The 14,109-nt window shown below is 41.9% G+C and overlaps 1 protein-coding gene across 10 annotated transcripts in view; it reads left to right on the top strand.

Annotated features, from left to right (window-relative positions):
• The window catches only part of MEGF11 (multiple EGF like domains 11), a 739,878-nt gene that overhangs the window by 646,339 nt on the left and 79,430 nt on the right, over window positions 1–14,109 (top strand). For all 10 annotated transcript variants that reach the window (XM_069766385.1, XM_069766388.1, XM_069766379.1 and 7 more), the window contains exon 15: window positions 2,622–2,756. In XM_069766385.1, the coding sequence (XP_069622486.1) occupies window positions 2,622–2,756 (135 nt within the window). The remainder of the gene's footprint in view (window positions 1–2,621; window positions 2,757–14,109) is intronic.

Raw genomic sequence — 14,109 nt, 5'->3', positions numbered from 1 at the left:
GTCATGCACCCTGTGCTACATTCCTGCCCAATTTGTGCAACAGTTGGAAATAAACGCAAAGGCGTATAATAAAATGAGTCTTTAAATCGAGAGTACATTACATTTTACACACCATGGGAGGAATCACGGGGCTATAAAACCAGGCATGGCATTATTTATTCTTACTTGATCATGCTGCAGATAACCCCGGGAACAATGTTTTATCCGACTTGAGGTTCTACTGCCTATTACTTCAGCTCCGGTGGTCTGCCCTAGTGACTTTATTAAGGTGATATTTTCATGTGCATGTCAGTACCATGGTATAATATGCACAGAAATAATGGTATGACACATGGACAGAGTGCGTAATAACACATATCCCAATAGATGTCACTGTTGATCAGTAGTTTCTTCCATGTAAACAGTAATTAGGTGTCTTTCAGATCATTGAACCAAAATATTACAGCTACATTTAATCTACATCTACTTGTCATCTTACATTAACCATCATTTCACTGTTATATCCATCGTACTAAGTGTTGTCTACAGCAATATGTTTTTTAACATTTTTCTGTAACTGTTTCTTTGTATTATCGCTAGGGTCACTTGTATTAAATCACTGATCCATCTACTACCAGTCTCATTTACATTTATTTAAAGGGAACCTGCCATGTCCAAAAAAATCTATCAACCTGCAAATATGGGGTTAATCTGCAAGTTAATAGCGTTGTATATGTGTGGCTACTGCACTGAGAGCCCGACTACCTGGAGGAAATGAAATTTACTCCTCCCTGCAGCCTCCGGCTTTCAGTCATAGAGGCGCAGACGGTACAGCTTCAGTCAATCTAGTGATCTGCGGCTGTAACCGAGCCCCTGCACTCACTGACAGCCGATTCTGCACTGATGAACTGCATAGATGGCTGTCCAATCAGTGCAGGGGCTCGGTTACAGCTTCCCTCATTACTCACCGAGCGGTGATTGAGGCTGCATCAGCCACACCTTTGTGACTGAAAGCCCAAGGCTGCCGAGAGCAATAAAGTTGTTAAAGTACAGGTTTAGAACACTTATTTTTATTTTATATTTTAATCAGATAATTTTTATTGAAAAAAAATCACTGCATTATATTTTCCATTTTTCAAAACCTAATAAAACACAAACACTAAAAAGAAATACAATACTACTTAAGGCACTATCCATATAACACAAATTGAAAGTTACATATTTCTTATGTGAACACTGTGAGCCAAACCTATTGTCAAACTCGAAATACTAAAAGCAGTATTTTCTATTTTTAAGCAAAGAAATATTTACGATTTACTTCCCTCCACCTCCCATTAGTATATGTTTCTGTTCCAACACCAAATACAACCTCTATCAGTTTTCATTTAGATACATCATAAAAGTGCTGGCAACATCTGTATCATCCGTTCTCTTAATAACATACTAGAAGGCAACCTTGGAGTATCCAACCATTTTTCTCAATTTTTTTAGAATTTATGCCGTGCTTTTCTTTTTTGATGCACTGCTTTTTCAATTCTTATTATATTATTTTTTTTAAATAATGTTGCAGTAGTAGGGGGACTGGAATCTACCCAGTGTAAGGCAAGTCATTTGCCAGCTTGGAATAAAATGCAAAGCATACCTATCACTATCGGGCACTCAGGGTCCAGGATAATTCTCTGGATTTGAAATCCATTGTAATAACACAGGTAAACCGTCTGTAGGTAAAAAAAAAAAAAAACACAGCTGACATGTGGGTGGTAGCTGCACGCTGCCCCCTCTCACCCCGACGCGCGTTTCGCTGATGCTTCTTCCTGGGGACACCCAAGAACTGATTTTGATTTGTAGAATTTTTAACTACAGACAGTTGACCCTTGTTATTACAATGAATTTCAAAGCCAGAGAATTATCCTGGTGCCAAAAAGTGTCTGATATGTTTAAAACGGGTACCTCACAGCCATCGACTGATACCTCTATTGTAGAAAAGGATCTCGTTAAACAGCACAAAGGTTATGTACATTAAAATAAAATTAAAAAAAATAGGGTGGACTAAAACTGCCCTAGAAAACTATGGAAGGCAAAAATCATGCCAAGAGGATTGCGAGTGAAATTATTCCCCACCTCAGAAACTCATTGATCATTGGACAGTAGCTACCACAGCTTGTTCTCTAGAATTTTTACAAATTATTGAAAGCAATACTGTATCTATTAACAAGAGTGAAGACGAAATTGGGAAATTTGAAGTAACATAAAACAATTTGTGCATAAACTGCGTCAAAATAACTGTTGGGCATAAAATCACTTCAGGAAGGGGGGACTGGAGTACATTTGAGATAAATTTTTGCGACTTTTCGAAAAATTACAAAGAATGCATCATTTAAAAACATCTCAAAACCCTAAATTCTGCCCACGATGTGAACGTAAAAAAAACAGCCAAGCCCATATTAAATAGATTCCAAAAAAGGAATACATGGAAAAATGAATATGTCGCCAAATACTAAAAACTTGACAAAAAACAGGTGCAAATGCAATAATGAATTAGGCCCTATGTGTTGTCTATATGTAAGGCAGTATTTTTTATCCCTGGGTACGTCACCTAATGTTTTCCTTTTTTTGTTATATTTCATCTTGAATGTTTGCAGTTTGCTCTCCTGGATTTTATGGACATCGTTGCAGCCAAAACTGCCCCCAATGTGTTCACGCGAATGGACCATGTCATCACATCACAGGCCATTGTGACTGCCTACCAGGATTTTTTGGGCCGCTTTGTAATCAAGGTAATCCAAAGCATTTTTATAGTAATTATATGGTTTTTTTTAAGAATTAAATAAAGAAAACCAGACCCTGTGTTCTTTTCCTGGACACCTAGTTAATGCCTATGAGAAGGCAGACAAAAAAAAGTAGTGTCCAGTCGCTAGCATTACACTGATATCTCCAAAATCCAAATTAAAAAAACGCTTCAAATACTCTTTGAATAAGCTTCATATTGATTTAATGGGGGAAGGGGAAATGTTAAATATTAAAGGGAATGTGTTCTCGGAAAATAACCAAATGTTTAAATCATTTTTTTGTGTGTTAAATTTGTTTTTTAAAAGTTTTTGACACTGTTTTTTTTCTTTTACATATCGCAATGTGAAAAAAACAAATTGCTATTTTCACAATGGCCACTAGCGCTTTTTAGACTTTAACTTCCCAATGTTTCAGGAAATAACACATGTACATAGCCACAATGGTTGGATCCTCACCCTATCTTTTATGTTGAAGTATCTAATGAGTGTGTGCAAAGGTCATTGTGAAGGGAGGAGGAGTAGGCGAGCTGAAACATTGACTATTGTGATTGGTGGATGCTGTTAAGGGAGGAGGAGTAGGCAAGCTGAAACATTGACTATTGTGATTGGTGGATGCTGTGTATAGAGCTTTTACCTGTCATTGTAATCCTGCCTCTGCTGATAAGAAAATGAATGTAAAATCTTCCTGAAAGGACAGGAAGTATGAGTTTAAAAAAGCCTTGGTGAAAATTGCAAGATTTGGGATGTTTTGGGTAGGGTTTAGTGACAGGAGGCGCACATCACATTTGCCTACCGCTCGGTGTCTGTGCGTAAATTTGAATAAAGGACACATTTATATGAAGGAAAGATGGTAAGAAAATAAACTTTTAGTATATTTATCTACGTGGGTGTGGTCTTCAGCTCTTTTCTAGGAGCATCGTTTTGAGGACCACACCCACTTGGCTAAAACAACTGGATTTACACACAGGGTCAGAAGGGATCATATATCTGTAACCGAGAGGTGTAGGAAGAAAAGAAAAACAACTTCAGATTCAGGAGAACAGCGACATTTATACAATGTAGAAAAAAACTTGCACATTTATGTCAGATGACAGGTTCTGACATTGTTATGAGTTTAATAGGGAGAAATCTGCTAATAGACTCCCTTTCCCAGGCACGTCTGCTAGAGATGAGTGTGTATGCAAATAGGTGAGGTGGTCATTTTTATTGTTGGACCCTACTTATTATAAGTCTAAGTCCAGGATTTGCCCCAGGAAAAAATAATATGTTATATGTCTGTGCCCGACATTGCTAAATAATGATCTGAGCTGGTCGCCTTCCTTCGCCTTATATCAGTGATGGAAATGAGTCGCGTTCTGTGCGGTCTCCGCGTCCGCCCTCCGAGTTTGTCCTGTGAGGTTCTGCCTGCTCCAATCATATTGGAATTCAGATAGGATTCTCCGAGTGATGCAGACGATACAGAAATGGAGCTTTATCACTGCTACCAGGCGCTGCCTCATTACCAAGATCTCTTTCCTTGGAAGACAAAATCAAACTCGAAAAAAAAGAAAATCTTTCATGGGGGTGGCAGGTTTCTTATCTGATTGTTGAAGCAGGAAGGGGCCAGGTGACTAGGATTGAGGGACCTGTGCCGGGGGAGGAGGAGGTTGCTAATGTCCCTGTCACACAGCTTGCGGATTACGCTGTCTGTGTCATTGGACGGTCTGCGGAAAGATAAGGTTTTATCACAATGGCATTTTTCTGATGTTTTCTCGTAGGATTCAGTTTTCTGATAATAAACCTGTGACCACCCCACCCCACCCCCCTCGCTGTGTGAAATAATGCAGAAAAACATTATTCCGGAGCTGTAGGACGCCCCCCCACCCTAAATCATCAACAAGCTGTATTCTCTGTCACTGAAAAGCTGCAGAGAGCGAGATAATCAGGGGGCGCACCACCCCTCAAGCAACAAGCTCCTTTTTACCAAGTGTCTCTCCATGTACCTTGCCATTGTGCAAAAATAACAATAATTATTTAGCTGGCAAAATATTTCATTGTATTTATCCACATTTCCAGTATATTCCATTGTGTCTCCTGAAGACACTGTGGTTAGTTTGCTGTATTTTCCTTGCCTAAAAAGACAAAGCGGGGCGACTCGTTTTATAGACATGTTTTCATTTCACGCTAATGCGAAAGAACGAACCTTGCGTGCGGAAAGCTTCATACATGAATGGCAGATCACAGAGAGTCTGTGTCAAGCAGCAGATCTTCCAGTGAATGATTGGAACATAAGATAAAACAAGGAATTCAGTGAAACAGAAGGTGAGAAAGGCCTGAACCCAAGAGCTGTCAATCTTACACATAAAAGGTAGAGACTAGAGCTGCTCTTCTCCGATAACACACAACCTCACATTGTGAAGTCCTGTTTCTATTCTTGAAACAATAGACATTTGGATAGCCATTTCTTACTTTATAGAACAGGAAGTTATTCCTTAGAAGACAACTCTGAATGGTTATTGCAGGCAACACCATTGTTCTTCTAGACATCTCACCCATGAGTCCATCTTTTTTCATTAATAACCTATTTGTCCTTATAGCTTATATGACGTGTGTAATAATATCGGCTGAGTTTACAGTAAACCTTTCTGTATAGCTAGAGGGGATCCTGCTGATGTGCCCAGAGTATATGACAGAAGGTCGAGGGGTTGTCCCACAAGCAAAGTACATTTTTATCTGTAGATCTTGGACTAATAATAAGTTTCCCAATTGTATGTGGTAAAAAAAATGTTCCTGTGCCGAGATAATATTTTAATTTTCCTTGTTACGTATTGTGTAATGGTTGTGTTTGACCATGCAGGAACATGGTTGGCACATACCACAGTTCATGGAAGGAAGTATAAGAATATTATGCAGATGACATAGCAACGGCATACAGCTACAGCTTTATGTAAGGTAAAACATTTTCCTGCATGTTATATCACAGGAGCAAGTGTTTCTACTGTGTCTCCAGTCCCCTAAGCTTATCAAAAATCACATCAGTGAAGTAGGAGCTCTGGATCCACTGAGCTCATATGTCACTAGCTTGATTTATGATGGGCTCAGAGGGTTGGAGATGCAGATGGAGATGCAGCAGAAATACTCATTCCTGTGATAAAACAGGCAGGGAAATGTTTTGCCTCACAGAAAGAATCAACTGCAATCCCATGCTGTCCTGTCTGTATATTCTCTTTTGCTTCATCCCCTGCTCGGTTATGTCTTTATAGACTGGGACAGGCTTCCAGATATTTTTGGGGTGCAGTAAGCAGCTGATAAACATTCTTGATTTTGATTAAAAAAAAATAATCATAGTGAAAATATATGCATACGAAAATGGGATGAGGCTGATATTTAGACCATGTCCAGGAATGGTTACAGTCATTTTCTTTGAAGCAAAATCTACATAGGACAATAGTGTCATTATCTAGGGGTTTTTTTTTTCTAAGTTAAAGACGCATTATGGAATGTTCATGCACTTCTTCCATCGAGTGTTGCATCCTCATTTGTGCATATGCAGAATTGGTTTCCACACTGTAAATGACAAAAGACAATCACCAGTGTAAACCTTCATGCATCACTAAGTGTGAATACAAGGATCACTAGCGCTAAACCAGTGAGCCCTAAATGCATCTGGTATACAACTCCTTAAGGGTGAATTTCCTCACTGCTGATTTTGTTGCCGAAATTTCAGCATCTGAAAAGTGGTTCCATTCATTTCAATAGGGTTGTTTTAGCTATTTGAGACAGATGCAGAACTTTCCACGACAGAATCTGCAGCAAATACGCAAGATGTCAATATACCCTAAAGTGGGTCAGTTGCCAGAGTTCACAATACAAACAATAATATACATTATTAAATAGATATCTTAGACCTGATGAAACTGATGCGAATGTTTAGAAAATTAAGGACAGAATAGCTCTGAAATCCCGACATTAAGATGATATAATCTAGCTAAAGACTGAAATAGTTAATGAGTCCAAATATATTCAGTCTCCACCCAACCTATTGTGTAAATCAGGTTTTAGTGTTACATGTATTATTAAAATAAAAACTGGCAAAGGTTGTTATCTTTTCATATCATGGTCTTTATTAAAAGATAAAATGTGTATCCTTGCAGTTTTCACACTGGCCACTGGGGCTTTTTTAACCTCCTACTTTCTGTCCTTTCAGGAAAAGTTTACAGAAGTTTTCTAATCAGTAAATGTAGGATTACAATGACTGATAACACCTCTATACACAGCTGATAAAAATGATCCACCAATCACTGTAAGCAATGTCACAGCTGACCCTGCTCTCCTTCTCTTTGCATGGAACTTAACATACTATACTCGTTAGATTCTTCAATACAAAAAAAGTGTCGGAGTTCAATGTGACTATGTACATGTGTTGTTTCCTGAAACAGGAAGTTAGAGTGTAAAGAAAAGCCAGAGGCCTATGTGAAAATTGCAAGTTGTTTATTTTTCATTTTGAATACAGATTGTGCTATGTTTGAAAAAGATTAACACAAAAACCTGATTTAATCAGTAGGTAAGTTTCTCATGACATTTTCTCTTTAGTCTTTCAAAAAGGATTATACTGTTTTGACATGGATTTTTAAAGTCAGATCTAACAAATCGATATAATAATGTATGTAGTTTATACTGTGAAGTCTGATTGTAGGTCCACTTTAAAGAGTAATTAAACGTTACTTTTAGGCCGGCGTCACACTTGCGAGTTTTACGGACGTAAGAGCGCAGAATCTACGTCCGTAAAACTCGCAAAAAATACGGCACAATTATTCTCTATGCCCCTGCTCCTATTTGCCGTATTTTACTGATCAGTATTATACGGCTTTCTACGGCCGTACAAAATCGCAGCATGCTGCGTTTGTCACCGTACTGCGCAAGAAATACGCCAATGAAAGTCTATGGAAGCGTGAAAAATACGGATTACACACGGACAAGCAGTGTGACTTGCGAGAAATACGCAGCGCTGTTAGAGAGAAAAGCCGGTAATTCAGTGCGGTGTACAGTAAAATCACACTGACAGCTTACAGTAGAATAGGTAGAATAAATGTGTACACATAGAATAGGTATATATATATGTCAGTGAGACACATATATGTATATATATTAATATTTATTCCAGCGCTAGACAGCTTGAAAGCCGGTAATTCAATTACCGGCTTTTTCCTTCTCCTTCCTAAAACCCGACATGATTTGAGACATGGTTTACATACAGTATACCATGTCTTCTCTCCATTTTTTTTGCAGATTCCACACTACTAATGTCAGTAGTGTGTATCTGCAAAATTTGGCCGTTCTAGCTCTTAAAATAAAGGGTTAAATGGCAGAAAAAATTGGCGTGGGCTCCCGCGCAATTTTCTCCGCCAGAGTAGTAAAGCCAGTGACTGAGGGCAGATATTAATAGCCTGGAGAGGGTCCACGGTTATTGGCCCCCCCCTGGCTAAAAATATCTGCCCCCAGCCACCCCAGAAAAGGCACATCTGGAAGATGCGCCTATTCTGGCACTTGGCCACTCTCTTCCCATTCCCGTGTAGCGGTGGGATATGGGGTAATGAAGGGTTAATGCCACCTTGCTATTGTAAGGTGACATTAAGCCTAATTAATAATGGAGAGGCGTCAATTATGACACCTATCCATTATTAATCCAATACTAGTAAAGGGTTAAATAAAACACAAACACATTTTTAAAAATTATTTTAATGAAATAAAAACAATGGTTGTTGCAGTATTTTATTCAACGCCCAATCCAGTCACTGAAGACCCTCGTTCTGTGAGTAAAAAAACATAATAAACCAACAATATCCTTACCCTCCGCAGATCTGTAACGTCCAACGATGTAAATCCTTCTGAAGGGGTTAAAACATTTTGCAGCAAGGAGCTGTGCTAATGCACGCTGCTCCTCGCTGCAAAACCCCAGGGAATGAGGCTAAAAATAGATCAATGATCTATATTTAGCTTCATTTGCGGTGAGGCGCCCTCTGCTGGCTGTTCATAGATCGTGGGAAATTACCTAGAAAGCTCCCTGGCTTGTGTGATTTTACTGTACACCGCACTGAATTACCGGCTTTTCTCTCTAATATATGTGTCTACTGACACATATATATATATATATATATATATATATATATATATATAGACAGTATATATATATTTTCTTTTCTTTTTGGGACACATGGATCACTTCTATAGCGGTATGTTGGTTTTGCTAGCCTGCGAGAAAACCACGCAGTACGGATGCCATACGGATTACATACGGAGGATGCCATGCGCAAAAAACGCTGACACACCCTGCCTACGGAGGAGCTACGGACCACTTTTTTCGGGACTTTTCAGCGTATTACGGCCGTAATATACGGACCGTATTGTTTTACGCTGTGTGTGACGCCGGCCTTAATTTAATAATTGATCAGCATTTGTAAAATTATGAACCTACTCCATTACCTTATTGTGTTTCCTTCTCTCATCAACACCATGCTGAAAGTGCTGGCTTGTCTTGTTCATTTTGTCTTCGCTGTCGAATTAAACTGCAGGTCTAGCAAAAATCCATAGAACCAAATTTCTCCATCTCAGTGTGTGGAAATCTAACTGCACTCACGTGTCGTCTGAATGCAGTCTGATGATTTCCTTGCACTCGACTTGCATGACCGAGTGCTATCCGAATATCCGATCAAACTTGGATATGCATTGATTTTGTTTCCTTAAACAGACTGCAGACTAACATTTTATTTATTTATTTTACTCACTTAGGCTACTTTCACACTAGCGTCGTTTGGCCTCCGTCGCAATGCGTCGTTTTGGAGAAAAAACACATCCTGCAAAGTTGCCCGCAGGATGCGTTTTTTCTCCATAGACTTTCATTAGCGATGCATTGCGACGGATTGCCACACGTCGCATCCATCGTGCGACGGATGCGTCGTGTTTTGGCGGACCGTCGGCACAAAAAAATGCTACATGTAACATTTTTTTGTGCGTCGTGTCCGCCATTTCCGGAACTCTGCCCCCTACTCCCCGGACCTTACAATGGGGCAGCGGATGCGTTGAAAAACTGCATCTGCTGCCCCCATTGTGCTTTTACTCCACAGCATGCGTCGATTCGTCGGCCCGACGCACTGCGATGGGCCCGTACCGACGCTAGTGTGAAAGTAGCCTTATATGGAACCGTTCATTCCACAGCACTTTACATATATTATCGGCACTGTCCCCATTAGGGCTCACAATTTAGATCCCCTATCAGTATGTTTTTGGAATGTGGGAGGAAAGCGGAGAACCCGGAGGAAACCCACACAAACACAGGGAGAATATATAAACTCCTTGCAGATGTTGTCCTTGGTGAGATTTGAACCCAGGACCCCAGTGCTGCAGTGCTAACCACTGAGCCATCATGCTGACTAATGGTCCGGTGCGATTGGATTGCCATCAGAGCAATAAAATGCGTGTGTGCACCTAGCCTAAGCCTTTCTCTGCTGAGCAGGGAGGTAATACAGATGTTACCTAGACCTTAAGTTCAGATCAGCTGCTAAGCCCTCCATACATGTTTAGGCCGGGTTCACATTAGCGTATCTGTGCGCAGTGTAAACCTCCGTACCGATCCACATGCGTCTTGCGTACATAAATTTAACCTTGTGTACGTAGGGACATGTGTTTGCATCAGTTCACATGCAGATGCGTACGCATGCGGTGTGCGGCAAACGCAACATGTTGCATTTTTTGAGGTGTCAAATATGCGCAGGCTTGTGCATGCGGATGAGTGCATCAAAAGAAAGCATTACTGTCTATGGGAACGCATTGGTACGCTAGGACATGCATTCGAATGCATTCAATACGCATGCGTACTTCACACTGCGCATGTCCAGGAAATGATTTCACCACCTCCATCAATCGCATAAACAACACAAATGCATGCCAAACTCATTTAAACGCATGCACACGCAGCAGGTTTTTTTTGCATCATGCGTAAGATGATGCGGAGTAAAAACGCAGTGTAAGCGTTTGCATGCGTTTTGGCATGCATTTGCGCATGCAGATAATACGCTGCGCACAGAAACACTAATGTGTGCTTAGTAGTGATGATTGAGTGTACTCGTTGCTCGGGTTTTCCCGAGCACACTCGGGTGGTCTCCAAGCATTTGTTAGTGTTCGGAGATTTAGTTTTCATTGCGGCAGCCAAATGATTTACAGCTACTAGCCAGCTTGATTACATGTGGGGATTCCCTAGCAACCAGGCAACCCCCACATGTACTCAGCCTAGCTAGTAGCTGTAAATCATTCAGCTGAGGAGATGAAAACTAAATCTCCGAGCAGTCACAAATACTCACATTTTGAAATCAGATATCTCAGATCCTTATCTTCCCCAACAATTATCTGCCGAGGGCCCACAAACACATTGAGCTGACAATATTGATGAGTTTGTCTGATCTTAAGCTTTAGTCACACTAAACGACTTACCAACGATCACGACCAGCGATACGACCTGGCCGTGATCGTTGGTAAGTCGTTGTGTGGTCGCTGGGGAGCTGTCACACAGACAGCTCTCTCCAGTGACCAACGATCAGGGGAACGACTTCGGCATCGTTGAAACTGTCTTCAACGATGCCGAAGTCCCCCTGCAGCACCCGGGTAACCAGGGTAAACATCGGGTTACTAAGTGCAGGGCCGCGCTTAGTAACCCGATATTTACCCTGGTTACCATTGTAAAAGTTAAAAAAAAAACACTACATACTCACATTCTGATGTCTGTCACGTCCCCCGCCGGCGTCCACAGGGTTAAAACTGCTTTCGGCAGGAGCGCTGCTAATGCACGCGCTGCTGCCGATAGCTTCCCTGCACTGACTGTGTCAGCGCCGGCAGTAACAGCGGTGACGTCACCGCTGTGCTCTGCTTTACGGCCGGCGCTGACACAGTCAGTGCAGGGAAGCTATCGGCAGCAGCGCTTGCATTAGCAGTGCTCCTGCCGAAAGCAGTTTTAACCCTGTGGACGCCGGGGGACGTGAACATCAGAATGTGAGTATGTACTGTTTTTTTTTAACTTTTACAATGGTAACCAGGGTAAATATCAGGTTACTAAGCGTGGCCCTGCACACACGTCACATCGTCACACACGCCAATCCAGCGATGACAGCGGGTGATCAGCGACCAAAAAATCGTCCTGATCATTCCCCAACGACCAATGATCTCCCAGCAGGGGCCCGATCGTTGGTCACTGTCACACATAATGAGATCATTAGCGGGATCGTTGCTACGTCACCAAAAGCGTGACGTTGCAACGATATCGTTAACGATATCATTATGTGTGACTCCAGTTTTAGGGTACCGTCACACTATACGATTTACCTACGATCACGACCAGCGATACGACCTGGCCGTGATCGTTGATAAGTCGTAGTGTGGTCGCTGGAGAGCTGTCACACAGACAGCTCTCCAGCGACCAACGATGCCGAGGTCCCCGGGTAACCAGGGTAAACATCGGTTTACTAAGCGCAGGACCGCGCTTAGTAACCCGATGTTTACCCTGGTTACCAGCGTAAAAAAAACAAACAGTACATACTTACATTCCGGTGTCTGTGCCTTGCCGTCTGCTTCCCGCACTCACTGACTGCCGGCCGTAAAGTGAAAGCACAGCACAGCGGTGACGTCACCGCTGTGCTCTGCTTTCACTTTACGGCCAGCAGTCAGTGAGTGGGGAAGCAGACGGCAAGGGACCTGATGGACACCGGAATGTAAGTATGTACTGTTTGTTTTTTTTTACATTTACGCTGGTAGCCAGGGTAAACATCGGGTTACTAAGCGCGTTCCTGCGCTTAGTAACCCGATGTTTACCCTGGTTACAAGCGAACGCATCGCTAGATCGGTGTCACACACACCGATCCAGCGATGACAGCGGGAGATCCAGCGACGAAAGAAAGTTCCACACGATCTGCTACGACGTACGATTCTCAGCAGGATCCCTGATCACTGCTGCGTGTCAGACACAGCGATATCGTATGGATATCGCTGGAACGTCACGAATCGTACCGTCGTAGCGACAAAAGTGCCACTGTGTGACGGTACCCTTAGTCTAAAGTGTATGGGGGCCTTATGACACAATGGGCTATACAGACAAGCCAGCACTTACAGGATGGTGTTAAAGATGGGACGAAGCAAAATAAGGTCATAATGTACAGTGGGGAAAAAAAGTATTTAGTCAGCCACCAATTGTGCAAATTCTTCCACTTAAAAAGATCAGAGAGGCCTGTAATTGACATCATAGGTAGACCACAACTATGAGAGTGAAAATGAGAAAACAAATCCAGAAAATCACCTTGTCTGATTTGGCAAGATTTATTTGGCAAATTATGGTGGAAAATAAGTATTTGGTCATTAATAAAAGTTCATCTCAATATTTTGTTATATATCCTTTGTTGGCAATGACAGAGGTCAAACGTTTTCTGTAAGTCTTCATAAGGTTTGGTACACACTGTTGGTGGTATGTTGGCCCAGTCCTCCAGGCAGATCTCCTCTAGAGCAGTGATGTTTTGGGCCTGTCACTGGGCAACACAGACTTTCAACTCTCTCCAAAGGATTTCTATGGTGTTGAGATCTGGAGAGTGACTAAGCCACTCCAGGACCTTCATATGCTTCTTACGAAGCCACTCCTTCATTGTCCTGGTGGGGTGCTTGGGATCATTATCATGCTGAAAGACCCATCCACGTTTCATCTTCAATGCCCTTGCTGATGGAAGGAGGTTTGCATTCAAAATCTCATGATACATGGCTTCATTCATTCTTTCATGTACACGGAGCAGTCGTCCTGGTCCCTTTGCAGAGAAACAGCCCCAAAGCATGATGTTGCCTCCCCCATGCTTCACAGTTCTACTTTGGTTTAATCGGACCATATGACATTCTCCCAATACTCTTCTGGATAATCCAAATGCTCTCTAGCAAACTTCAGACGGGCCCGGACATGTACTGGCTTAAGCAGGGAGACACGTCTGGCACTGCAGGATCTGAGTCCCTGGCGGCATAGTGTGTTACTGATGGTAGCCTTTGTTATGATGGTCCCAGCTCTATGCAGGTCATTCACTAGGTCCCGCGGTGTGGTTCTGTGATTTTTGCTCACTGATCTTGTGATCATTTTGACCCCATGGGGGGAGATCTTGCGTGGAGCTCCAGATCAAAGGAAATTATCTGTGGTCTTGTATGTCTTCCATTTTCTTATTATTGCTCCCACAGTTGATTTCATCACACCAAGCTGTTGCCTTTTTCAGATTCAGTCTTCCCAGCCTGGTGCAGGGTCACAATTTTGTTTTTGATGTCCTTTGACAACTCTTTGGTCTTCACCATA

This window comes from Ranitomeya imitator, chromosome 4, assembly GCF_032444005.1.
Source record: "Ranitomeya imitator isolate aRanImi1 chromosome 4, aRanImi1.pri, whole genome shotgun sequence".
NCBI lineage: Eukaryota > Metazoa > Chordata > Amphibia > Anura > Dendrobatidae > Ranitomeya > Ranitomeya imitator.
Note: the sequence above shows the minus strand (reverse complement) of the source record. Positions and strands in the feature narration are given on the sequence as shown.